The sequence below is a fragment of the Parasteatoda tepidariorum genome, chromosome 1, assembly GCF_982258835.1.
Source record: "Parasteatoda tepidariorum strain Cologne lab strain chromosome 1, Ptep-v5.0, whole genome shotgun sequence".
Taxonomy (NCBI): Eukaryota; Metazoa; Arthropoda; class Arachnida; order Araneae; family Theridiidae; genus Parasteatoda; species Parasteatoda tepidariorum.
Window position 1 is genome coordinate 4998327 of NC_141755.1, and position 26946 is coordinate 5025272.

The following is a 26946-nucleotide window of genomic DNA, read 5'->3' on the forward strand; positions in this document are numbered from 1 at the left end:
ATGGTGAATTTGCGAATGTAAGTTAAGTTTCAGAATGTATCGAAACATGTTGATGCTATTTGCTAATCATCTTTATCCAAAGAAAACCATGTAACGTAAATATCTAGCAAAATGAAGCAATTTTTTAAACAATGAATCATACAATATGCAACATATTATTTCAATATCTTATTCTTAAACATAAAATATTTCAATGTTTTTAAAATGTCACTAAACATTCAGCAATTCATTGAGTTATAGAAAAAAGAAATATCGTAAATTATAGAAAACCTTGTGAATGTGCATTAGAATTACTATACAATCTACATTTTATTTTTCAAGCACTTTTTTCTTCTTCAAACTTTCATGCCTAGAAGACTCGATTAAAGCTGTAAAAATCATTATCCCTAAAATTTTGTATATAGCTAAAATTTTGTATAAGTTATGTTAATTTGATTTTAGTATGAAATCCTCGAATAAACATAGCAAAAATAGCATAATCTAAATAATATCAGATAAAAAGTTCATGTATTTAAATTCTAAAAACTTATAAATCGATTCAAATTTTCATTTTAAAGGAGAATAAAATAATTTTTTTTGCTTTTTGGACATAAATGAACTTAAAAATTGTCTATTGCCTAGAAACTTCGAGATGTTTTCTATTAACTATTAATTAAACCTCTCAGAGCAATCACAAAACATTATTTAAATTTTTTTACAGTCAGAAATTGGTTGCCTAGCAACCTAGTAAAATTAAGCGTTTCTCTTTTGAATCAGTCAATGGGTTATCTTAAAATATTTATTTGCGCAGGCGACATTTTTTGGCGGTTTTCTGGACTATCGCCAAATATATAAACCTTTATTGCAACCCAATTTACGACCCAATTGTTTTAAAATTTTGTCTACCCCCCCTAATTCAAGAGTCTAGATTCCAAATATGTAAAAAAAAAATATATGTTTGTTCAGAGAAAGTATGTTTTTGTGTCTGATTTCGTAACTTAATTAATAGTTAGCACTAATTAATTAGCATATTTGAGGTCACCCCCAGGAACCATTAAGATTGACACTTAGTTCGTGAAAATCGGATCATTAGAACGAAAGTTATTCAGGGTGATATCTTTTTTTTTTGCGGACTGTACATAAGGGAGAAAATAAATCTTACATTTCCATTATTATAAAAAAGTAGTACAATAAAATCAGGAGAAAATTGAATTTAATTCATTTGGGGACATTATGCCTTTATGTACTTCCAAAAGGGGTTATTGGTGACATTTAATAACCTTCAAAGGAGGATATAGCAGTCAAATACTTCTATTTTAATTCTATAGGAAAGGTTTTTCAAGGAAATTACATTAAGTACAACCTTTAGTATAATTTGCAACAGGCCTTGAAAAATTTAAAATTCTATTGGTAGAGAACATTTTTTTCATTTTAATCCCTATTTAAATTTTTTTTTTTCAAAAAATTTCATCAGAACATTTAAATGCACTTTAGATAACTTGGAGTAAAAAAAAAGAAAGTAATTTTTTAGGATCTAAAAAAGTCCAAAACCATTTATTTGTCCTTCAACCCCAGAAACTCAAGTGTGTTCTTGATCTATATGTTAAAAACCCTATCATAAATATTACCTACAATAAAATATAATAACAATATTTAGAGAATGTACACAAATCAACAATACTAATATTGACTCGACGAAATTTTTTTTATTTTTAAACATAAAAAGAATTTATATAAACATTACACAATATGATGACTTGATTATATTTTACATATTTCAACAAGTATAAAATATTTAAGAGTGAAACAAAATGATTTTAATATACAAATTATACCCATTCATTTCATAGTAATTCCTAAAGTATATATAATTTTATATATTTATACAAAATTTACTGCCATTTCTCCCAATCATCTTCATCCTGTAAAGAAAAATACTGATTAGGTTAATGATTTTTATAATGTCTTATATGCTGAATAGTCAGTAGCTCTTCCTAGATTTTGAAAATTTAAGGGCACTTAAGACCCAGAAAATTCGAATTTTGGAGTCCTTTTTTTAAATTTTTTTTTGTAATAAGTGGGTCCCTCTTTTTTATAATTTTCAGTGACAGTATTCTGTTATATGCTTTAAATTTGTCAACACTTGCCTTTCATTTCTTGTACAAATTTTTTTTCATATCTTGCGTACATTTTTTTTTAAAGTAAAAATTGTTCAGTTATTAAAATTTTTTAAAATATAGAATTGCCTATAAATCTTTCTAATGCATCTTATTTTTTGGTTAGAAAATTACGCGTTTTTTTTTTTTTTTTTTTTTACACGTGCCCTGAACAATTTTTAGACGTTTTTGTGACGTTGCAGTAAACAAGTGTTAAAGCAGAATAGTTACGATTCATTTCAGAACAAAATTCATCAGCAAGATTTATAAAATAAAAAGAGCCTTGATGTCTCAGGGGATAGAGCGCTCGCCTTCCAATAAGGGGAACTGGGTTCGAATTTCAGTCAATACGAACTCCGCATCCGGCTTTCACAGACCACAGTACTGACGTGAAATATCCTCAGTGGTAGACGGATCATGGGTTAGAGTCCCCTTGCCGCCTGGTTAACCGTGGGAGGTTCTTGTGGTCTTCCTCCTTATGTAACACAAATGCGGGTTAGTTCCATCAAAAAGTCCTCCACAAAGGCAAATTTCTCCCAATACTCAATCCATGAGTTCCCTTGCCTTCTGGATTGGGTTCAAGGCTACGGAGTTGAACAGAATAATAGTAGTCGTAAACCCATAAAATTTGGTCGGCTGACTCTTAAACTATTGTACTTGTTATACAGTATATGTATTAAATCCTTATAACAGCTAAACTATTAATTCAATTGCTGTTTTTCATTCAATTGTTGTTTCTTTTTTTTATTTCAGGATAAAAAAAGTAATAAGAATAAAGACTTTTCACTTGTCTGCATAGCAATGTCAGACATGTAAACGATATAAGAACATGACTGCATAGTTTATAAATACACAAAAATTTTTTTTAATATATTAAACCTAATCACTTCGTTTTTGATTCATTCAAATCAGTGAAAAAAATACACCCTAAATATTACTTTGTTAGTTACTTTGTACTGAAGTTAAAAATGTGGAGAAAAAAATCAAGTTTAAGGAATTTAATTAATTTATTTGGATAAACAATAAATCAGATTTATTTTTATCCTACTCTTCAATAGAATTTAAAAATAAATCTCTTCAACAAATTCAAATAGATTATTCATAACGAATTAGGCCAGTAAAGAAAAATAATTATTTTTCTTTTAATTCTCACTTAGATAGCCAGACACCAGTTACTGCAATGTACTTTCAGATTTAAGATTGCTCCATTTAAATAAAATGTTTAAAAATTTAGTCAGTGAGTTTAAATGTTTAGTTAGTTTAAAAATTGAATATTCAAAAATAAAAAAAAATCTTAACTTAAAAAAATTATAATACATAAATTAATAAAAAAAGAGAAATTAAAATTATTTGACAAGGTAGATTTTCAAGAATCATCAGAAATATCTTATATTTAAAAAAAAAAAAAATAAATAAATAAATTGCATAAAAAAAAATCATGTGAAAATTTGTATTAAATAGGCATGAACAAATAATAGATTTTCAGTCATTTCAGAATGTACAAAAGAGGAAATTTAAGGAAATATCCATATTAATGCACTAGCATATTTAGATAAGGAAATGAAGACAATACCTCTTTAGGGTGGTCTTGACTTACATCTTCCACATTTTTCAGATCATTTTCATTCATTTCTAATTCAAAATCTTTTTCCCATTCATCACCTGTACTGGAATCTAAGTCAAAAATATTCAGAATATTTTTCTTGTATTTCAAAAAAAAATTCAAATTTATTTTAGAAGTTATGAAAAAAGTTCTGTGGAGAATTATCATTTTGTCAAAATAAAATTATTACAAATATTTTAATTAGGTCCTTATAATTGCTTCATCAAGCAATCTTGCAGTCCAATGCAAGATTGAAAACATTGAATGTTTCCATGTTTTTTCAGTGATGATAAGAAAATACTTAAAAAAAAAGAGCTACGATTTCTATTGTTAGAGGTTTTTTAAAAATATAACAAATAACAACATAAACGTAAAAAGGAATTATAGTTTAAATAGTATGGATCATGATCAAGTCAAATAAATATATAATAATTGTAAAAAGTAATTACACAAAAAAACTGACTTTACAGTTTTTTTTTATGATATATGTCTAAAAAATTCACAAATATTTAAGAGAAATTGATTGTATATAATTATATATGTAATAATAATTTAAAAATAATATTAAAGAAAGCTACATGTATCTGAATTTTAAAAAGATAAATAACATCATTTTAAGAATAAATTATTAAACGTAAAAAAATAATAAAAATAAATTAACAAAATTACGTAAAGAAAATAATATTACTTTTGTTTTACATAAATACACATATATTTCAAACATAATCGATTCATATAATACAATGGGACATAAACAAACACATGGGGTGGATCTGCAAATCGGAAGTTGTTGTGGAGAAATCTTCAGAGGAAGGCATTGGCTCACATTGAGCTGTCTGGCCAACTATGATGATGATGGAGTGGATCTGTGGCTCAAGAATGCAAAACAAAACTGCACAGTGACTAGAAGGCTATACATTTATAAACTCTTGAATTTTATTTAATACTAAGGGGCTTCAACCTTTGTTCATTTCACTCAATAATTTCATGATTGCTTAGTAATCAATTTTGTTTTTTTAAGATAAGCAGATTGTTAAGTTAAAATTAAAAATTATTTGATAAAAGATCCCATTTTTTTATTGTATTAATACAGATTTAATTCAAAGGATTATTTTTCCAACACCAGAATAAAATTTAAACCTAAACATTTTGTTAGCTACTATTTGAACTTCATAACTTTTTTTTTAAGTTGTTTTAGTTTCAGTAACAATAAAGACTCATTAAATATCTGTAGAACTTCAAATAGCTATTTTGCATTCATTATTGTAAATGCATGCATTAACTGAGCACACTTTAACATATAATTTACTATCAAAGTAAATATCTTATAATAAAAAAAAATATACACCTAATTTACTGTATAGTAATTGCAAAACTGAATTTACCATAAAGTGTTGTACAATAAGATAATATAATGATATCACTATAACATTGTAATTACTGTAAATAAATGATTTATAGTTAACTAAAACTTTTATTAATGTTAAGCAGCTGAGAGAGACGAAAATATCCAGACATTCTTTGTTTATTAATGATTGCATCAAGTAATTTCTCTGTCAAAGAGAAATTACTTGATACTAAAGAGTAAAAGGATACTTATTCTTATGACATAGAGAAATATCAACCCATTTTTACTTATCTCACCAATAAATAAAAAAGCTTTGAAATGATAATTGGCTATGACTAAAGCCTTTTAAACAATAAATAAATGTTACAGATATAAAATTATTTTACTACAGTAATAATCATTTAGCAAAAGGAAACTGATGATAGATTTAATATAAAAATTATAAATATTTGAGGTAAACATAAAGAAAAGAACTACATCTGTTTTACAAGCATGCAGTACTCTCAAGCCTATTGTCGTTCTAAGAAAGTGAAGTTTAATAATAATGATTAATACATTAAGAAATTATTTGAACCCATAGACCAGTGATTCTCAACCACTGTGCCGCGGCACTTTTGTGTGCCGCCAAATTCTTAAAATGTGATTTTTATTACGAGTAAAGTTTAAATCAAATGAAAGTATATATATATACATAAAATTTTTTCCACGTTTTAACCGCGTGAACACCTTTGTCGGCGATCGTCTTGTCTTTGAAAATTTAATATAAACGTTGAAATAAGTAGGAAATTTAATGACTATTAAAATTATTAATTAACAATGAAGCAAGCTAAATATTGACTTTCGAACGGAAATAAAAGCTAATCATTAAAGTAAGCTATGCAATTAATAGTTATAAAAGCAAATTAACAAGGGATAACTATCCAAAAAATAAGCTAACAATTAATAATCAGCAAAAAAACTTAACAAGAATTCACAAAAAAATAAGTTAATAACTATAGAAAACAAACTAACAATTAATAGCTAGCAAAAAAAAATATAACTGTTACTAACTAATAAAACTAGTCGAAAGAGATAATTAATCCCTTAATAAACGCGCTTTTGTAGTACATATTATTTTATTTCACATTCAAAATTATTATCACAAACTATTTAACACAGTGTATTATAGGTAAGTAAAAAACTTTTAAAATAATATTTTTCATTGTGTGCCGTCAAATTTCGGAATCGTTAAAAGTGTGCCGCCCCCCAAAAAAGGTTGAGAATCACTGCCACAGACGAATCAAACTATATTAAGAAACAGTTCTTTTTTTCCTCATAAAAAAACACATTCATTTAACAACCACATATAAACTAAAAAAATTAAAGTACGTACCCAAAGCACGTTAGTAATAACCTTGCATAAAAAACACACACAAAAAAAAATCATAATAATTAAATAAATAAAAACCACAAGTAGTATAAACCTCAAATTCAATAACAAAAACTATTCTCCTCAAAAAACAACAACTATCTCTGATGTTCCATAAATTGTTTCTTCTGTTCATGCTTCTGCTAGCCAGATATTTTTTAAATATTTTGACTTTAAAATTGTTCTGCATGTAAAAAGCTGTATTTTAACCTGAATTCTTCTCCACATAGCTAAATAGAGGTTTTCAATGTAATTAGAGAGGGAAATAGTGTTTTGATGAGAAACATTCTCCCAATTTTGCCCATTTCTTAAAATGCCAGTGAATTTCTAGTATCAAAGAAGATTCAATATTTCCTGCAGCTCCATACTATAGTTTCTTATTTATTTAGTGAGCCTTTATGTAAAGAGGGAGTCATTACTATTTCTTCAAAAAATATGCTTAATTAAAGTAATAATATAAAAAAATAAGATGTTGTAAAGATTTAGAAAGTATAATAGCATTAGAGGTTAATTTAGAAATAATTTGATTAATCTATAGTAATATGAAATCTAATACCTGATTTATATGTGCTTATAAGATTTTATTAAACAAAAAATCACTGAGAAGCTCATAAATAACTTGATTTTTAATAATAGTAAATTTTATTAAGTTAAATTATGCTAATATAGGACTATCTAAATGATTTTTTGAAAAAGTAAAACATTTAACAAGATGTTTTTATAGACTTATTAATAATAAACTGAGATGACAATTTTTACAAATATACATCTGCAATTAGACTTTTATACACTTTTTAATTTTTAAAATAATGATTAAATGTCTCAATAAATGAGAATCATGCACAAATGAAATGGTCAAAGATCAATAACATTTATTGAATTTTAACTATTTTTGATATTCTCTATAACCTTGATGTTAGATAATGAGTAGTGTTTTGAATCTTGTTTAATATGCATAAAAATGTTGATGCAAGATAATCAAAGTATAACTAGAATAAATAAAGATGAGTAGAAAAAAATAGGAGTCAGTAAAATCATGAAAATTTCTTATAGTTAATAATATTTTATTTTCTGCCCATTTCACAAATAGTGTACCTCACTAAATTTATGTACATTAAATTTCTATCAATATTAAGTTTAAAACCAGGAGAAGCAGACATTTAAATATATAAAACGAACTGATTGGGACAAATAAATATTTTAACAAATGATCTGGGGCAAATAATCTAATAGCTATTGTATAGTATAGCAATTAAGCAAAGTATAGTTATTGTTTCTATACATTAACTTATAAGTTTACTTAACCATTATTTAAATTTAAGAAATTTTAAAAAAAGAGAAAGAAATATACCAATACAAAACATAGGAGTTTATTTTCATAGATATTTTCTAAAGCAGTAAAATTCAATAAAGTATTGAGAAAAAAAAAAAAAAAACCTAAAATACATACAGTAACTGAAAAGAGTAAACAGTACCGAAAAAAAAAAACATAAAATAATAATAATTATAAAGGGGAAAATTAAAATTTTCTGACACCCATAGCCAGAAGGATGCATGCAAAAATTTATACTTGAAATATTAACCTTTCCCAAGCGATTCAATGGGAGATGAACGACGACTTCCGTTAGTGCTGTTTGCGGAAGAAGGTTCTGTTTGCACGTTTCTGCTTTCTTCATTCAACAGTGAAGAATTGTGATCTATCTTCCTATTATCCAAATCTGCTGAAGAAATATCAGGTTGTCTAGTCTCTTCATCTTTAAGAATAGTTTGTGAACTATCAGTTTTTATACTTTGAGATGAACATATTTCTGGCCTTGTATCTTTAAGTAATTTGCTTGAAGTAAAATCAGAGTTAACTATTTCTTTGGCAGATTTGCAATTTAATTGGTCTTCACTTTTTTGGTTTTGAGGCAATAAGTTTTTCTCATCATTAAGCTCTTGCTCTGAAAGAGAGTTTAAAAAAAAGAATAGAAATTATAACAATGAAGTAACTGGGAGGATTTGAGTGAACATAAGATAAGAAGAAATTCTGAAATTATTATCTAGGACACAATGCATAGACCAGAATATATAGAGCTCAAAAAAGTTTAACAAAGTTAGGTTAAAAAAAGTTTGAACATTTACAATTCAATTTTTTAAAATAACAAAATCAAACAGTGCCAGTGGAGGAAAATCTGGGTGGGCAATTTTTCTAACGAAGCCCTTTTTTGTATTAAATTTTCTTACAAAAAATAAAGATTCCCAGTGAATTATCAATCTCTCTAAATAGTTTGATATCTATATCTTATAATGCAATAAAAAATATAAAAGAAAATTATCAAAATATATAAAATATACAACCTTTATCCCATTCAATGTCGTCAATGGATATTTGTTCGGCTCTTCTCATCAATTCAGCTCGCTTTGCTTCAGCTTTTCTAAGAAGATGAACCCTGTAAAAGTATCTCTGCCAAAATTCCAAGTGTGACACAGAAGAAGGGACCTAAAGAGAGAGAGAAAAATATCAAAATTATGATATCATAAGCACGTATGAACTATTCATTATTATGGGATATAAATGACATTCGATGGCCCAATATGAGGCATTTGGTTTCAAAACTGGCTTGACCATTTTGTTATTTTTTCATTTCTTAGAGAAAATGTAATATAAAAACAAAATTCAACAGCCTTTAGATTTTTCAAAATTAGTTCAATTAAATATTAATCCTAAAAATTCTTTTGGAGAAAAATTAAAAAATAATTATTTCTCGATTGAGTGACCTTTTGTAAAAGCGTAACATGTTTCAAAGTGTGAATAAACAAGGACAGTTGTAGGATAACCAAAATAATAAACAGTTCTCTAATTTTATGGTTACGTTATTTTTATCTTAATTTCCCTTTTCTTTTTATTATTACTTTTAAAAATATGCAAAAAAAGAATTTTTAGAAGTTTGTAATTCATATTGCAGTGGTCTGTCTAGGTTTTTCTGAGCAGTACCTATTTTGTGAAAATTTAGACATAATTTGTGAAAAATTAAAAATTATATTTAAAAATCCAACACAAGAATATGACAAGAATATGGATTTATCATTTCTTAAGAAATACAAAAATAAAATTTTAAGAAAAAGTATTTTGTGAAACTACCGTTTTTCCTAAAATTAAATTAGTGAAACTACCGTTTTTCCTAAAGTTGAATTTGTGAAGGTACCGCTAAACGGTAGTAAATTCGGTCAAGACAGACCCCTGTATTGCTATCCTTAACAAACAGTGAACAAAAGTTATTACACCTCATTGTAATAAATTCACAGAAAATGATACTAATGACTTTTTTCCAAATTTTATGAAACATGACATTAAGTAATTGCACTTTGTTCATTCTACTTTTGGAAGACATAATAAGGGGGAGGGGAAAAGGGTTTATTTGAAAATATGATGTTACAAAGAGTAACTTAACGGCAAAAAGATGAAAGAAATTGCATGATGCGATTGTTAATGCTATTTTTCAAAGCTCTGGCACCAACTAAAATTAAAAAAACCCCACAGTTTCAAGTACCTTACACTTGAAGCAATTTAAAACTATATATAAATTTATGGAAAGAATTATCTGGGCTTTGGAACTAACAAATAACTTAAATGTTTTAAAAGTTATTAAACTTTTTTAAAAATTGCCAATTTAGGGATATTTTTTATCTAGATTTAAGTTATCATATTCAATGCCTTATTCTCAGTTTTCTCAAATTTTTTATGAGTCCAGGTAATGCAGCAGTAGTTTGTGGAGTAAGTTTTTAAGTATTAAAAGATTATTTATTATTCGACGTTTTGCACCATTTTCATGATAAGTATAGATAGCGCTGATTTTACATAGGCTGAACTTGACCTAATAGTCATGAGTAACAGTTGCAAATTCACAGCAGTTATAAAAATAGCATATTTCTCTCAAAAAAGCCTAATTTCATATTACGACGGAGCTTTCGAAAAACAGCCTTAAACAGAGAGTCCGAGTTGGATAAAAAAAGGCTGTTTCTCTATGAACTTTCAGCTATAGCTTTTTTCTCATATCTAAATGGAAGCACGATTTGTTTTTACTTATTACTTATGAAATACATTTTTTTAAATAAAATTCATCTTGATTTGTTATAAATTAAGTACTTACCAACACAACTTAACAAAAGACTACTTGAAAAGCATGACATATTTTTACAGAGATAAAATATGATTTAGAATTTTAAGTATTGAAAAAATTGCATCTTCCACCTATTTTTTAAAGGTAATAATTTTTTTTTTTCAGGTTTTATTCTTAGATGATCGATCACAAAAGGTAATAATAGATTTCCTTTTCTCTTGCTTTGTAAAATCTATTTTGACAATGCTCTCCCATTCATTTCAACTTATGTGGAAGACACCTTGAATTATGTGTGTTTAGAAAGTCGGTTTCATTTGTTGTTAGTAGATCACATGTAGGTCATGACATCATTCCCTTTTTGTCGTGCATATTTAAGCCTGAATTGAAACTTGTTAAATTGTATTCTTTTTATTGCTTTTCAATTTCTTTGTGAATCAGAGAATTTGCTAGAATACGATATGTCCATATGCAAGACAATATAATTTTGAATAAATTTTATTTTCATAGAACTTGCCTTCAATCTACTTCAGAGTTATTAATTCGTAATAAAATTTTATGGTTAACAGACTGTCAAAAATTGTAAAATATATTGATTTTATTCAAGTTTTTTTTAATTAAAGAAAGTGACGGTATTTGCCTGCAGTAATAAGCGGTTGTTAAGTTGTTGTTTAACAGCTAGATATGAACATATTTCCGATTACATAGATTAATTGCTTCTTTAAGGACTGGAAGAGTTACACAATATGGTATTCTTTATTTGAGAACATGAGCATTTTGAGAACAAGAGCATTTTCGGAAAATGATACCAAGCTGAGCTTTTAACAATCAATAGTAACAATAGTTTGGTAATACAGTGAACTCTCGCTACTACGATATCCGATACAACAATAACTCCCTCTATTACGATAATGTTCTGTGGTCCCGCCAAACTTGCATATGGATTAATGGTATCCTCCTCTCAATATAACGATATTTTCTGAAGCAGTAAACCTCTGTAAAACGATTTTTTTTTTTCAAATTTCAACATTATTTTCTACATTTTTTTATTGGTTTTCAAATAATGTAAAAAGCCTTTTTGTCATCTTTTGCCATTTTTTTCCATCTTTTCTGATAAAAGGGTCACTGCTGGTTATGATCTTTCACCCCACTGTTATTTCTTTTCACATCAGAGAATGGCTTTTGTATTCAAACTTCATTCCCCCACTGTTGAGGTACTTAGACCACCCTAAGAGCTTCATGTTTTGGAATTGCCTCCCTCAGTTCTTAAGAAATCACCCTTTCATTTCCTTCATGTTAAAAGCTGATCATGAGTCATAAATGACCACACACATCACAGTAACACCTGAGACCCTGAGAAGGTACTGTTTTTGTAGAAGGTGGGTGGGTGGAGCACGTTTATTGAAATTGAGTAGGAGAAAAAAATGTACACTGACCATAGGTCATCGTTCATCACTGTCACTTAATCCCTAATTTAAACTACACCTGGTAATTTCATGAGCAAGCGCAAATTCTACGATCAGAACTTTTCGCATTTAGTGCTGCTAACATTTTCAGCTTGGTCAGTCTTCAGCGTATTGGATATTTTTTACTAGTGTAATTTAGCATAAGATGGCAGGGAGAAAGCAACTTTCATTTCAAGATAAACTTAACGTTATTAAAGATATTGATGATGGAATGAAGCAGATTGATGCAGCTAGAAAATATGGATTATCTCAATCTACAGTTGCAACGTTTCTAAAGAAAAGAAAACAGATCGGAGATACTGTAAGTTCAAATTTAATTAATCCAAAGCGTAAACGACTAAAAGTCGCAACTAATGAAAACATTGATGCTGCCGTCTTAAAATGGTTTCAAGAGATGAGAGCAACAAATATCCCGATAAATGGGCCCTTGTTATGCACACAAGCACGTAAATTCGCAGCAATGCTAGGGAACGAAACTTTTAAAGCTAGTAATGGTTGGCTAATGTGTTTTCGGGATCGACATGGAATAACTTTCCAGGAAGTTCACGGAGAGAAAAAATCTGCTCCGATTAACGAAGCAAATGAATGGAAGAAAGAGAAGATGACAGATATTCTTCAAAAGTATAAACCAGAGAACGTTTACAACACAGATGAATCTGGGCTGTTTTTCAATTCCTACCCGATCGAACATTGGCATTTAAGGGTGAAAAATGTTATGGCGGAAAAAAATCAAAGCAAAGATTGACTGTTCTTCTGTGTGCCAATAGCACAGGGACACACAAAATTCAACCTCTTGTTATCGGCAAATCATTGAAGCCGAGGTGCTTCAAGAATGTGAAAAGTCTTCCCGTGGAATATAAAGCCAATAAAAAAGCTTGGATGACTTCTAAGTTTTTTTCTGAATGGTTGTTGAAGTTAGATAAAGAAATGAAAAAGAGGAAGAAAGAAATTGCTTTATTAATTGATAACTGCACCACTCACAACTCAATTCCAAAACTACACAATGTCGAAATTGTTTATTTCCCGGCCAACTGCACTTCGATTTTGCAGCCCCTCGACATGGGCATAATTAAGTGTTTCAAAGGATACTACAGGAAGCGTTTGGTTGAATCAATACTGGTCAACATCGTAAATAAAGTAGAAGACCCTTTTAAAACTGTGAATGTTAAGGACGCATGTGATATTATTGCTGGTAGTTGGTGGGAGGTAACAGAAAAAACCATTCAAAATTGTTGGAAAAAGGCCGGTTTATGCGTCTTTGAAGATAAAATTGTTTCTAATAGTGAAGAAAATTCCATAGACAGTGATCTTTCAGATGATCAAGAATTTGTTTTGAATCTTCAAAAATCTTTATCCCAACTTGAGGAAAAAATGGGCAGAACATATGGTGTTAACGTGGAGGACTATTTAACTGCGGATGACGATCTCACAATTTTCGCAGGAGTTAGTGATGAAGAGATTCTCTCTGAAATTACTGATGAAATGGAAAATAATGATGAGGAAGAAGATGGTGATGATGATCCATGTGAATCACAGTCTGTATTGTCACCCCATGAAGCTCTTCAATCCGTAAAATCTCTAAAGACATTTTTCTCAAGTCTTCCATTCACAAATAAAAATCATTTTCGGGCATTGGACTCAATGCATACTTTGTTGGTTGACTTAACAGTCAGAAAAATGAATAAGCAAACAAAAATATCGGATTTTTCTCAATAAAAGTGTTTTTTTAAGGCAAGTTTACAATCTTATTTTCTGTATTTATATCCATTGTTTTTAATGCTTAATCTGAGGTAAGAGCAATTTCCCTTGTTTCATTCATTGTGCAAAATTTACCTTGAGTTATTCAGTTTGTCTATTTACATTGAGTTATTTTAGTGTGTTTAAAAAATGTCCCTTAATAAACTAAAAAAAGACGAATTAAAAGTCGTCGCAGAGGAGTTAAGTTTAAAAGTTGAAGAAGGGGCAAGAGTTATTGATATAAAGAAGCTAATTGAAAATAGTGAGATTTATAAAAACGATAGTGATTTCGGTCAGAGTTTGATTGATAATATTCTTGAGGAAAAGAAAAACAATTATGAGTTAGAAAAAGCTAAATTAGCTCAGTTAGAGAAAGATAACCAAACAAAAATAGAGTTAGAAAAAATTAAACTCGCTCAGTTAGAGAAAGAAATTGAATTATCTAATGCGCGAAAAGAATCGCACAATTCTTCGAAATCGGAAACTATTAGCGAGCTAGAGCAGCCGCACCGTCTCGAAGATTTAATAAAAAGTATAAAAACCCTTACCATATCCGTTCCCTCTAAACCTGAAGCATTTAATTTGTTTTTTCCAATCCCTCGAGAAAGCGTTTAAAACGAAAAATGTGCCCGAAGAATTAAAATCCGAAATACTGCTAAATTTGTTAGGTGAAAAATTTAATGATTTATATAAGTGAACAAGAATTAGCAGATTACGATAAACTTAAAGAAATCGTGTTGAAGGAATTTCAACCAACACCTCGAGAATGTATTAACAATTTTAATAAAATGCAAAAAATGCCTCATGAAAGTTATCTTCAGTTTGCTTCACGATTGAGTGCAGCATTCGAATACTATTGCCAATTACGCAAGGTTAGCGATTTTAAAACATTATGCGAATTAATTATTTCGGATAAGATGTTTGGTCTACTTGACCGAGAATTAATGACTCATATTGCAGTAAGGCAGGGAGAATCATTTTTCAAACCACAAGAGCTAGGAAGAGAGTGCGATATTTATCTTTCTTCCAAGGTTAAATCAAAACAAGATATAAATTACCATTCCCAAAGGAATCGAGACTTCCGTTCTAATAAAAATATTTCTAATGTGTTTTTATCCGAAATAAATTATCCTAAATGTGTCATTTGTAAATCTAATGAGCATGCCTTGTATATGTGTTCGAAATTTAAAAATATGTCCATTAATGAAAGATTAGAAGTAGTCAAGAGTAACAAATTATGTTTTAAATGCTTATCCGCCAAATGTTCGGTTCAAACGTGCAAATTTAAGGATTGCTTTTGCGGTAAACCTCATAATAAAATGATCCACTTGCCAAGAGTAAACAGAAATAATAAATCACCCGCTATTGTTAACCAAGAATCACAGTTGAGTTTTGAATATTCCATTCCCCCCTTCCTCCCAAGACGGCGCCAATGGAAATATGTCTGTAGTCGCCACCAGTTATGAAAAAAATAAATTAAACACGAAAACTGTTCTTTTGAGTACGGCTAAGTGTTTTATTAAGGATAAAAATTCCTTATGGCAGGAAGTTAGGTGCTTGCTAGATTCAGGCTCCCAATCATGTTTGATTAATCGCAATTGTTTACAAAATCTTAATTTGCCTTACGAAAAAATGAACGCAGAAATTTCTTGTTTGAATGATTCAACGATGAATATAAATAGGTGTGTTAGGACTTCGATTTCAAATAAAGATAAGAGTTTTGAAAAGGAATTAACCTTTTTAGTAGTTGAAAAAATAATTGATTTTACGCCGTCGAAATCTCTTAATTGTGCAGTTAAGGTTCCTGTTAATGTTAGATTAGCTGACGAAACATTTTTCATTCCTGATAAAATTGACGTATTGTTAGGCGCGGAGATATTCTATGAATTATTACGGTCGGGACAAATATATTTACACGAATCAAAATTAATTCTACAAAATACCGTTTTCGGATACGTAGCGAGTGGTAGTTTAATTGATTCGCATACAACCAATGTGCATTGCGGATTAATTTTAGAGGATGATTTAAACAAAACATTAAAGAGTTTTTGGGAAGTTGAAAATTTAGACGTAGGGTTAACGAAAAGTAAAGAAACGACCTTTTGCGAGGAACATTTTGAGCAAACACATTTCCGTAATAAAGAAGGTAGATACGTAGTAACTATACCCCTTAAGGAAGAACCCTCGTGTTTAGGCGAGTCAAGGGATATTGCTCTTAAACGGCTGAATTCTCTGTGGTATCGGTTATCAAAGGACCAAGAACATTTGAGACTTTACAAAAACTTTCTTGATGAATACGAGAGGCTTGGTCACATGAGTGAAGTTAAAGATGAAGGAGAACCGGAAAGTTCCTATTATATGCCACACCATGGCGTGTATCGTCCCGAGAAGAGTACTACGAAGCTTCGCGTAGTATTCAACGCTTCTAGCTTGACGCATAATGCTACCTCATTTAACGCTATCCAGTATAATGGTGGGGTGATACAGGAAGACTTATTTAGCATAATGACTAGCTTTCGAAGGCACACATACGCGTTTCAAGCGGATATAAAGATGATGTACAGAATGATTTTGGTGAACCCTAAGCAGCATTGTCTTCAAAGAATCCTTTGGAAGGATCATGCGAATGACCCAACAAAAGCTTATGAATTGAGAACTATCACGTACGACACCGTGAGTGCTAGTTTTTTAGCAACAAGGTGTTTGAATCAGCTATCTCTTGACGAGGGCATAAATTTTCCTTTGGCAGCTCCTCTTCTACGTGACAACTTCTATATGGATGATGTGTTGTATTCAGCACCCTCTCTGGATGAAGCGAAGGAAACACGGCGGCAACTGATTTCAATTCTCGATAAAGCCGGTATGAGTCTACATAAATGGTCTGCTAGCCATCCGGAACTTTCACCAAGTAAAAACGATTATGACTTTTCGAGCGACGATGAAACAAAAACTTTAGGAGTCATTTGGCGACCATCAGAGGACTGCTATACCTTCAAAATATCAGTGGATGAGAACAACAACTTTACCAAGCGGTCAGTTCTGTCCACCATTGCAAAACTTTTTGACCCCCTAGGGATAGCCGGCCCTGTCATAGCCAAGGCCAAAATATTTATGCAGAAATTGTGGAAATTGAACATTGACTGGGGTGATCCACTTCCTGCTGCAGAATCTCAGGAGTGGAGCGAATTTATTTCCACGTTGAAAGGTGTGAACAACATTAAAGTTGATAGGTGCATTACAATAGAACAGTCTAAAACAATCGAATTTCATGGATTTGCTGATGTATCGGAGAGTTGCTATGGAGCGGTCGTTTACTGCAAGTCTTTCAACTCTGCAGGTGACATAAATGTGAAATTAGTTGCTAGCAAATCTAGAGTTGCCCCACTTAAAGCCCTAAGTATCCCCAGACTGGAACTTTGTGCTGCAGTCTTGTTGTCCAAGTTAATGAAAAAGATACTTTCCGCATTAAAATTGCAAACAGACAAAGTTTACCTTTGGTCTGATTCCATGATTGTGCTAGCATGGATTCAAAAGGAGCCAACGAGTCTTAAGACATTCGTGAAAAATAGAATTGCACTTATACAAGAACTGACGCTAAAGTCCCAATGGAATCATGTGCCATCCGAGATGAATCCCGCGGACTTGATATCCCGAGGATTGGACCCTGTGAATCTTTTAGAGACAAATTTATGGTGGAAAGGCCCTAATTTCCTTTATGACAATGAGTATCCTAACCAAAACTTTCCTGTGTCGCAAGAACTGAGTGTCTTCCAAAGTGAACTTAAAAAGCCTTCAAGCTTAGACATTGAAGGTCCCTTAAAAGCCTTTACATTAACATCCAAAAATTTTGTGCATGAACTAATTGGCTTGAGTAATAATTATTTTACTATAGTGCGTGTATTAAGTTATATTTTTAGGTTTTTTAAGAATTGCAGAAATCCTACTGAAGGAACTTCAGGACCTCTGAGCAATGAGGAGATCAACGCCTCCGAGCAGTTCCTGTTGAGAGTAATACAGAACGAGGAATTTGGATCAGAAATTCGGAGTCTCAAACTGCACGGGAAGGTGTCTCCTACGAGTAAGATAAGAAATTTGAACCCTCTTTTAGATTCAAATGAAGTTTTAAGAGTTGGAGGACGATTAGGTAACACTGAATTGAATTTTCTTAAAAAACATCCTGCAATACTCCCTAAAAATAGTCCTTTAACTTCTGTTATTATTTCGACAGATCATCTTAAATATTTGCATATTGGTCCAAATGGTTTATTAAACTGTGTAAGAGAAAAATTTTGGCCCTTGTGTGGCCGTTCTCTATGTAGAAGAATTACTCATAATTGTGTTGTTTGTGTTAAAAATAAACCCATTGCTGCTACGCAAATAATGGGAAATCTACCTAGAGAAAGATTTGTGCCAGATTTCGCATTCAATTGCTCTGGTGTTGACCTAACTGGTCCGTTTTTCATTAAATGTAAACATCAAAGAAAAGCAATTTCTCTAAAGGTGTATATTTGCTTATTCATATGTTTTGTATCTAAAGCAGTGCATATAGAGATAGTTTCTGATTTGACATCCGAGTCTCTAATTGCCACGTTGAAGAGATTCATCGCGCGTAGAGGCAAATGTGCCAAACTGTTTTCAGACAACGCGACGAATTTCGTTGGCGCTAACAAGGAGTTAAAAAAATGTTTAAATTTATTCAAAAATCCTGATGAAAAATTGGCTAACTATCTATCCGCTGAAGGAATAGAGTGGAGTTTTATCCCGCCTAGAGCCCACAACTTTGGTGGTCTCTGGGAGGCAGCAATTAAGTCGTTTAAATACCATTTTAAAAGAGCTGTAGGTAATGCCTCTTTAACTTACGAAGAATTGCATACTATAGCCACTCAAATTGAAAGCATTTTGAATAGTAGACCGATAACTCCACTATCCGCGGATGAAACCGACTTAGAAGTTTTAACTCCTGCGCATTTCCTGATAGGGAGAACAATGAACGCCATAATTGAACCGGATTTGACAAATTTAAAGGAAAATAGGTTATCCAGGTGGCAAAGAATAACCAAATTAGTACAACTAATTTGGAGAAAGTGGCAACGAAGCTACTTAAGTGAACTGCAGCAACGTGGCAAGTGGAGATTCGAAAAGGACAATGTCAAAATCGGTAGTCTAGTCTTAATTATTGAGGATAATTTACCAGCTAATAAATGGTTAATGGGAAGAATAATTAAAGTGTTTTATGGCACTGATAAGAAAATCAGAGTTGTAGAAGTGAAAACCCAGCACGGAACCCTTAAGAGGTCTATTTCTAAAATATGCTTGTTACCTGTATCATAAAAATATTCTCATGTTTAATTTTATTTTGAATTGAATATTTGTTGTATGAGAAGATCGGTTGCAGTGTAAAGTATCATTAATTTGTTTTTTCTTATTTGTATCAGTTTTACTAATTATCATCTAAATGCTTTGTAAAGATTTTTTAAATAATGCAAATTGTGCTTTGTTAAATTACATATTAATTGAATGTTGAAACATTGCAATGCCGGGCGGCATGTTCGCGCATGTGCGACTGCCGCGCCACCCCTGTGTGAAAGATTTATATATACCTTGAGAACTTCTTAAATGGCGGACGTAGTCCGTGTGTCTTGAAAAATAAAGTACTACAGTCCATTGAAGACCAGTGTTCTTCTTATTTACGAAATAAACCTTGAGCTATCGATTAGAGTGACCACAAACAACCGTAATAAATACTTTGCAAATTAATTTTTTCGATAATATGTCAATATATTTATAGTTAATGAATATATAACATTAAATTTCAAAAACTCTTATTGCGACCCAGAATTATGTGGGCTCTCGATATAACAATATATCCCTCTACAACAATATTCTTATTTGGTCCGCAAAATATTGTTGTAGCGAGGTTTTACTGTATTAAAGTGTTCTGAGAATGGAAAGAAAACTTACAAGCTTGTCATAAAGAGCTCTTGTGTCTGAACAAGACATGATTATTTCTGTCATTTCTTCTTGATATTCAGTGCAATCAAAGGACTCCAACCAATTTTCATACATTTCAGGAGGACCTTCAGGCTCATGACAAAAAGTTCTAGGATCAGTTCTAATCCTGAAGAGCTGTGTCTAACAAAATGTAATTGCATCCGTAATTTTAGAGACAAATAAAATATAACAGCATAAAAATTTATGCAGATCAGAATCTAACTATTGCAACAAAACAATGATTGAGAAAATAAATAAATTAAATATATATAACCTTATTAGTTTGTTGAAATAAGGTCAATTAAAAAATCAGGGAGGCCTTATTTTAATTCCTAATAAAAGTTTTAAATGTGCACTTCTAAAGATTTTTTTAGGTAGACATTCCATAATATTATATGACTGCAACTTTTAATGGAAGAAATTTAATGCTTTTTACACTACTCTTTGTCCATTAAGATAAAATATTAATAAAGAGTAGTAGCGATAAAAGAAGCAGTAGTTTCCCCCCCCCCCAAATGTTTGGAAATTAAGATTAAAATGAGCAATTTTCAGCAATTTATTGGTATATAAGTTAATATTTTGAGCCCAAATATTCATTTTCAAAATGTTCTTAACAGGAAAAATAATATTTTACTTTTCCCTCTAAAACTATAAAAAATATACTGAACAAAATATATACTTGAAAAGTGGCATTCTTCTTTAAATTTACATACTAAAAATACATAAATGAAGACCAAAGGGAAAGAATGGATTATGTAAATTTTTTTCTAAACAATAAGATCACCATATGTTGCATTTTGAGGATTTTTAAGTTTTGACAAATTAATAGCGTGGGAAATCTGTTCTCCCTGAGAGTTATTACACAGTGAAGATAAGCCATGCTAGAAAAAAAAAAGACTTCCTGATTGACTTGAAATTCGTTTTTCTGAGAATCAGCTTTCATGGACATAAAACGTTCTTCCCACTTGATCTTCAAATTTAATTAAATCATCAATTAGTCATGCACATAGAAATAAGTTCACCGATTTTAATGTTTCACACGCAAATGGAGTTAGGAGTTATTTTATGCATAACTATAAACATAAAAATATACTACTTAATTGGTTATGAGGTAAATATTATGATTTTGAAATCAAGATGATTGATTTTTATATAGATCACTGTGATATTGTGTATTAAAGATCGGAATTTTGTATTACATATGCGTTCTGTTTCACACTTTTAATTTTTAATGCGTCTGTAAATAAAAAAATATTTCATTCTCTTTATTTTTCTATCAATGTGTAAAATATCACTTTGAGTACAATAATATTTCAGAAAGCAATAATTACTAGATTCTTTATTACCAGAACCTAACTCTTTCCCCCCTTTTTTATAAAATTAAAAATCATTTCAGAATTACGCTAAAACCATTTTAATATCTGTGTAAAATAGACATGAAAACTTACTTCATCTTTTATCTGAAACAAACCATTTCAAATAAATAAAATTGAAATAACAATAATAAAATTAAAAAAACTTCAGTGAAAATTATAATAGCAATTTTAAAACACGTCTCTAGGCGTTATAGAGAAAAGTGTACCATATTATACTGAAAGAATAATTACTTCAACTAATACTTGCTTTTTTACAAACCAAATTTAACAATATTCTAAATTTACCAAAGAAGTTGTTTAGTAATTGGCTTAATGTTAATAGCCTAAATAAACCTTATTAATATATATATAACTTAGATTTAACAGGGAATTTTTTTTAAATGTTTAAAAATTTTTTAATTGAAAGAGCCAAGAAAAAAAAAGTTAAAACAATATGACTGTTTGGGGATATTTCATTCCTGAATTCCATTCAAAAATCACCTTTCTAGTTCGAGATGCAAATAAAATGTATAAATAACCACAAATCATAACATGAGTCGCAACAAAGCTATTTTTAACAGAACATGTTGCTAAGCAAAGCATTAAATAGATTTTATATGTACTCTAACTCATGTGTCTTAGTGCATATTTCTGACCAAATGCTTGCAAAATGCATAATCTGAAAGTGATGAAAAAAAAACTACTGCCATCAGACAAATGGAGCACGTTGAGAAAGTGCAAGGTTTTGTGGAATGAAGACATCTTATTGTGTGCTTTAATACATATGCTGTATGACGGATCATTTGAGAGACTCGCTCACAAAAATGTTATTATAATATGTTTAAATAAAAATTAATAAAACGTAAGCAGTCTTTAAACATTTTCTAGTTCATTTTTGAACTTTATATTCTTTATCTTTTGTGATTTTGGCTGACTCGGTTGTTGTCTTGGTTCCTACTTACTTGTTATAAATGAGTTTGAAATTAATTCTTATTCCAACCCTTAAATTTAGTTTTAAATTAGCTGCACATCATTCATTGCATAGAAGCTAAACACAAAGAATCAAATTAAAATATGTTTTCAAAAATAATTCAAGTAAAGACTATGTTTCTGTATATCTTTTAAATTCCTATTTATTTTTTCTTTCAATTCTTTAACTGAATTTAAAATCTGCTGCATGTCATTCAATATAGATGAGTTAAAAAAATCAAATTCAATTTTTAACACTGCTGCTAAAGTGTTTAAAGAGAGGAGTGTATATTTTCAAATATAGTATTTTTTAAATAGTATTTCAATTAGTATTTAATTTTTTCTTTAACTTTTGAATTCAATATTTCAATTGATGCATTCTCTTCCATTTATGAAAGTTCAACAATAAGAACCAAATTAAAAATTTTAAAACACTTTAGCAACGTTTTAAGAAAAGCATTTTTTGTAGATTTTTTAAAGTACTTCCATTAAGATTTAATTTATACAATTTAGTGATCTATACCATAAAAAAACTTAAGATTCCACCTTTATTAATTAAAAAAAGTGCAGTTATTATAATTTAATTTTGATTCCATTTCTTCAGACTTAATTTCAAATTAAAATCATATTATTTAAAACATGAATATTCATAATCCTACCTGCCACCAATCCATAAGAACAGGTTCAGAATCCTTAATGATCATGAGTTCACTTTCTTCTAATTCTTTTGGAGGAGCAAATACATCTGTTATTGTTTCAAGAACAGTAGTGAATGATTGACGAGCTTTATCAGCAACTGCCTCAGCAGTGTCAACCTGAAGAAATTTTTTCATACAATTGCAACAATACATTTAAAGCTTTAAGCAATATTAATGTGATGCCACAATTGGCATTACATATTTATTACCTATCTTTTAAAAATATCTTTCATTACTTAAGCTGATTTTTATTAATAGAAGAATTATATTTAAAATAAATCAAAGACTTAATCTTTTAAAACGAACATAAAATATTTTTTTCTTCTCTTCTAGACCAATGTAACTGATACTTTTTTTTTTTATTTCATTACTAATGCAGACTTATAAATTCACTGTCGCCTCTAATTGAAAACAAAAATCTATTTATAACTTTTTATTCTAAATTTCCAACGGCTAAATGTTTCGATTGCATGGTTGTAATAATTCTCATAAATTTGTTGGCTACTCGTGATCGCCAAGGTGCTCTTTTAAACCCAATATTGATATGCTGGTTGGCTTTGTTTTGGCTATGGTATATTATGATAAATCGCCAATTTTGGATCTCCTACCAATACTTTCTATGTCCGTTACGAATAATTATATTCACTTTTAATTACAAAATTTGTGGAGGCAGGGAGCCCTTTGGGGCCTCCCCAGTCTCAATTTCTAACCGTCAGAAATGATATTCTGGCTTTATGATCTCTTAATAGAGAGTATTCTGATTTCATCCCTTTGAGGGATTTCATATTTCTGTTTTGGATACAGAAATGGCCATTATCTGTCACCAATGATGCTTAATAAAATAAATTCATGTTAACGAGTTATATAGCTTCCTCGAGACTTAATTGTTTAATTCATTCATTATTGGCCTAAATGAACAATCATGAATTCCACTATACAATTATTGGCGGCTACTGACGGAGAAACAAACCTCCGTCATAATTAATAACACAAGAAATGAAAGTCAGTTGAAAAATAATTTTAAAATTTGAAGTTATAAGAATTTTAATCTATAAAACAATGTAACAGAGACATTAAAACAGATTAAAAATTTGACTGAATAATTTAAGGTAGGATTAGCCAAAACCTTCAGTGCATTGGATGATTACAAGTGACATTTCAGACATTATAAGAAGTTATTATTCCTTGCTTAATTTTAATAAAATGTATTGCTGTAGTATATCAAAATAATTGGGTTATCATAATGTTATCTACCAAGAGTAGTTCATATTAATGTAGTTTATAAATAAAATAACAAAGTGCCTGAATTGTATACAGGACATCTGCTACATTTTAGATTTTCAAATTCATGATTTTCCCATGATTAATTCAAAGAATTTTTCATGACTTAACGAAGTTACTATCCTTTCTGACAAAAACACAACAATAAATTTAAAAAGCATTATAATATCATAATTTAAATCATAGGTATAACTAAAATTAAAATAAAATAGCTCGGGGAAAAAATACAAAAGCAAATAATTTTTTTTCCCTTTTTTTCTGCAGAATTATATTCTAAAGATACTTTTCTTGTTCATCCGAAAGAAAAGAAATACTCCTGATTTTTCTGTTTCTCATTTTGGAATAAAAAAAATTTGCAAATGATTGGCTTGCTTCAGGTAGAATTTTAAATTAATAAAATAAAAAAAAATAATAATAACAAAAATTCTGCAATCACAAAAATACTCCTGATTTTTCTGTTCCTCATTTTGGAATAAAAAAAATTTGCAAATGATTGGCTTGCTTCAGGTAGAATTTTAAATTAATAAAATAAAAAAAAATAATAATAACAAAAATTCTGCAATCACAAAAATACTCCTGATTTTTCTGTTCCTCATTTTGGAATAAAAAAAATTTGCAAATGATTGGCTTGCTTCAGGTAGAATTTTAAATTGATAAAATAAAAAAAAATAATAATAACAAAAATCCTGCAATCACAAAAGTTTAAAAGATAATTCACTCTAGAAATGATGTTTTTTTCTTTAATTTTTTGAAAGAACACCAGAATTTTTAAAGAACAAGATAAAAACATTTTATATTTTAATAAAATATGACACTAACTGGGGATTTTGTTACAAATTCAGATAGAGGGGGGGGGGGAGTAAATTCCATTTTAAAAATTAGATTTTTCAACGATCTAAATCCATGATTTTTTTTTAAATAATTAAAATCAAGTAATAAAATGAAAAATAGTTAAAATCATGACAAATTTTGTTCAATAAAGAAATTCATGACTTTCCAGGTGCGCAGATACCTTGCGTATAGCTCATCTTTATGAATTACTGCATCATTTAACGGAATTTTTAAAAAATAACAGCCAGATTTAGAAGGATCCATTGTATAGGATCTTTTGGCATGATATTGGAATAAAAAAAGGTAAACTCACAGTTAGCTTGCCTTTGATAATTGCAGCTGTAGAAGAAACTGCAGCTACAGCATCTGTCTGCACAACCTGACCAAACTCTGTAAGATCTCTCTTCATAAACTCCAAAGCTGTGCTAGACTAAAAAAGATTCCTTATTACTTTCTAACACATTACTAACAAAATGCTGATTATGCTAAAAACTCTTTTTTAATTAATTAGCAGCTTTTTAAATTATAAACAATTAATGTTAATAATGCATTCCTATATAACATTTAAATGTTAACTTTGAAAGCGTATTATTTTGTAAAATTAATCATTTAGTAAATATTGATCTAATCATTGTGTGAATAATCAATAAATAATATGACACACAGATTTTCAAGACGATTTATCATAATTGTTTTTGAAAAGTACTATTAGATTTTTAAGTAACAAGATGGGTAAGGAAGCACATATTTGAAAATTTAAAATAACAAATAAAGCAATAATAAGGTTATCAATCAATAGAACACAATAAGTAGAGCTATGAGCAACAGAAGTAATTGGTTTAAGAAACATAGTAAAATTTAATGACAAAAGATAAGGAACTGAAAATATTCCTTTAAGAGCAGAATATTTCTTCAAGAAAAATATTGCACTGTCATTCAAGTAAAATTTTGCATGATGTTATAAATTTAAACATAAAAGCAATAATTTTTTTAGAAATTTTAATGGTTAATTATAACGATTATTTTTTAAAATTTCTAATAAGTTCAGAATTATGTTTTAAACTTTTATTATTAATCAGAAAAAAATTATTGACTTCAAAAATTATTACTTTAGAAATAATTACTGAGAAAAGAATATGATGAAAGATTTTTTAGAAATGACCATCAAACAATAAATGCGTTACTGTTAGTAGTTTTAGAGAGTTATTACTAACGACAAGAAAATATTTCTAAAAATTACTCTGACTAAACAAATCCCGTGAATTAGATTTAAAATAATATATTTTTTATTGTTCAACAGAAGGCATGTTAACGTACGTAATATAAAGGAAATATTATATGCAATAAATTAATAACAAATAAGACAACATACAAAACAAGTTCAACAACATATCACAACAAAAATTACCGATAGATATGTGCTACAGAAACAAATGGTTAGAAAACAATACAAAATCAACTAGTTATAAAACAAAGACAAAAATAGAAACAGGCTATAAATAGGTATATAAAACATAGGACAACCCGCCGTTGAGCGCGGAATAAAAACATTATATACATTAAATTTGGTGTAAAAGGTGATATACACAACTAACTTTTTCTTTCGCAGTTTGTAGCCAACTCGGCCATGAACCCCACCAAGAACCACCGTTTGCTTCGTTGTTATTTTCTTCATCTCTACTAAAATATAAACATTAAAATCAAAAATTTTCTTAGATCATTGAAATAAAAAAGTAAACATTTTTATATTTAAATACAAACAATACTTACTTTCCTTCTTCCATATTGTCGATTGCCAATGTAGAATTTTCTACTTTTTTAAGTTTGTTATTGTTGTTGTTGACGATCCACCAGAGAGATCATTTTAATTTACTTAATGTTGCCAAAGAAGAACTTTTATTATGTTATTTTCTAAAAACATCGAGTTCACCGTTCGTGTATTATTTCATAAGATACGACAAAAAGCTAACCACGAGTTGCTCTAGTTTATTTCATCAAGGTTAATTATTTAATTTTGAAGCAAA

The 26946-nt window shown here is 29.4% G+C and overlaps 1 protein-coding gene across 2 annotated transcripts; it reads right to left on the reverse strand.

Moving 5' to 3' along the window:
- Positions 1 to 1665: 1665 nt before the first annotated feature.
- Positions 1666 to 26847, reverse strand: LOC107452010 (BSD domain-containing protein 1). Of its 2 annotated transcripts, none has more exons than XM_016068282.5 (9): positions 26693 to 26847; positions 26518 to 26602; positions 25236 to 25352; positions 22772 to 22927; positions 19759 to 19929; positions 8835 to 8976; positions 8078 to 8437; positions 3709 to 3809; positions 1666 to 1901 (listed from the first exon to the last, which is right to left on the reverse strand). In XM_016068282.5, exons 1-9 carry the CDS (start codon positions 26704 to 26706, stop codon positions 1872 to 1874), a joined length of 1176 nt encoding a protein of 391 aa, XP_015923768.3. In that variant the 5' UTR covers positions 26707 to 26847; the 3' UTR covers positions 1666 to 1871. The 2 variants fall into 2 exon arrangements, with proteins under 2 accessions (XP_015923768.3, XP_015923769.3); XM_016068283.5 differs by having other exon boundaries at positions 26518 to 26599; positions 26693 to 26800.
- Positions 26848 to 26946: the final 99 nt, after the last annotated feature.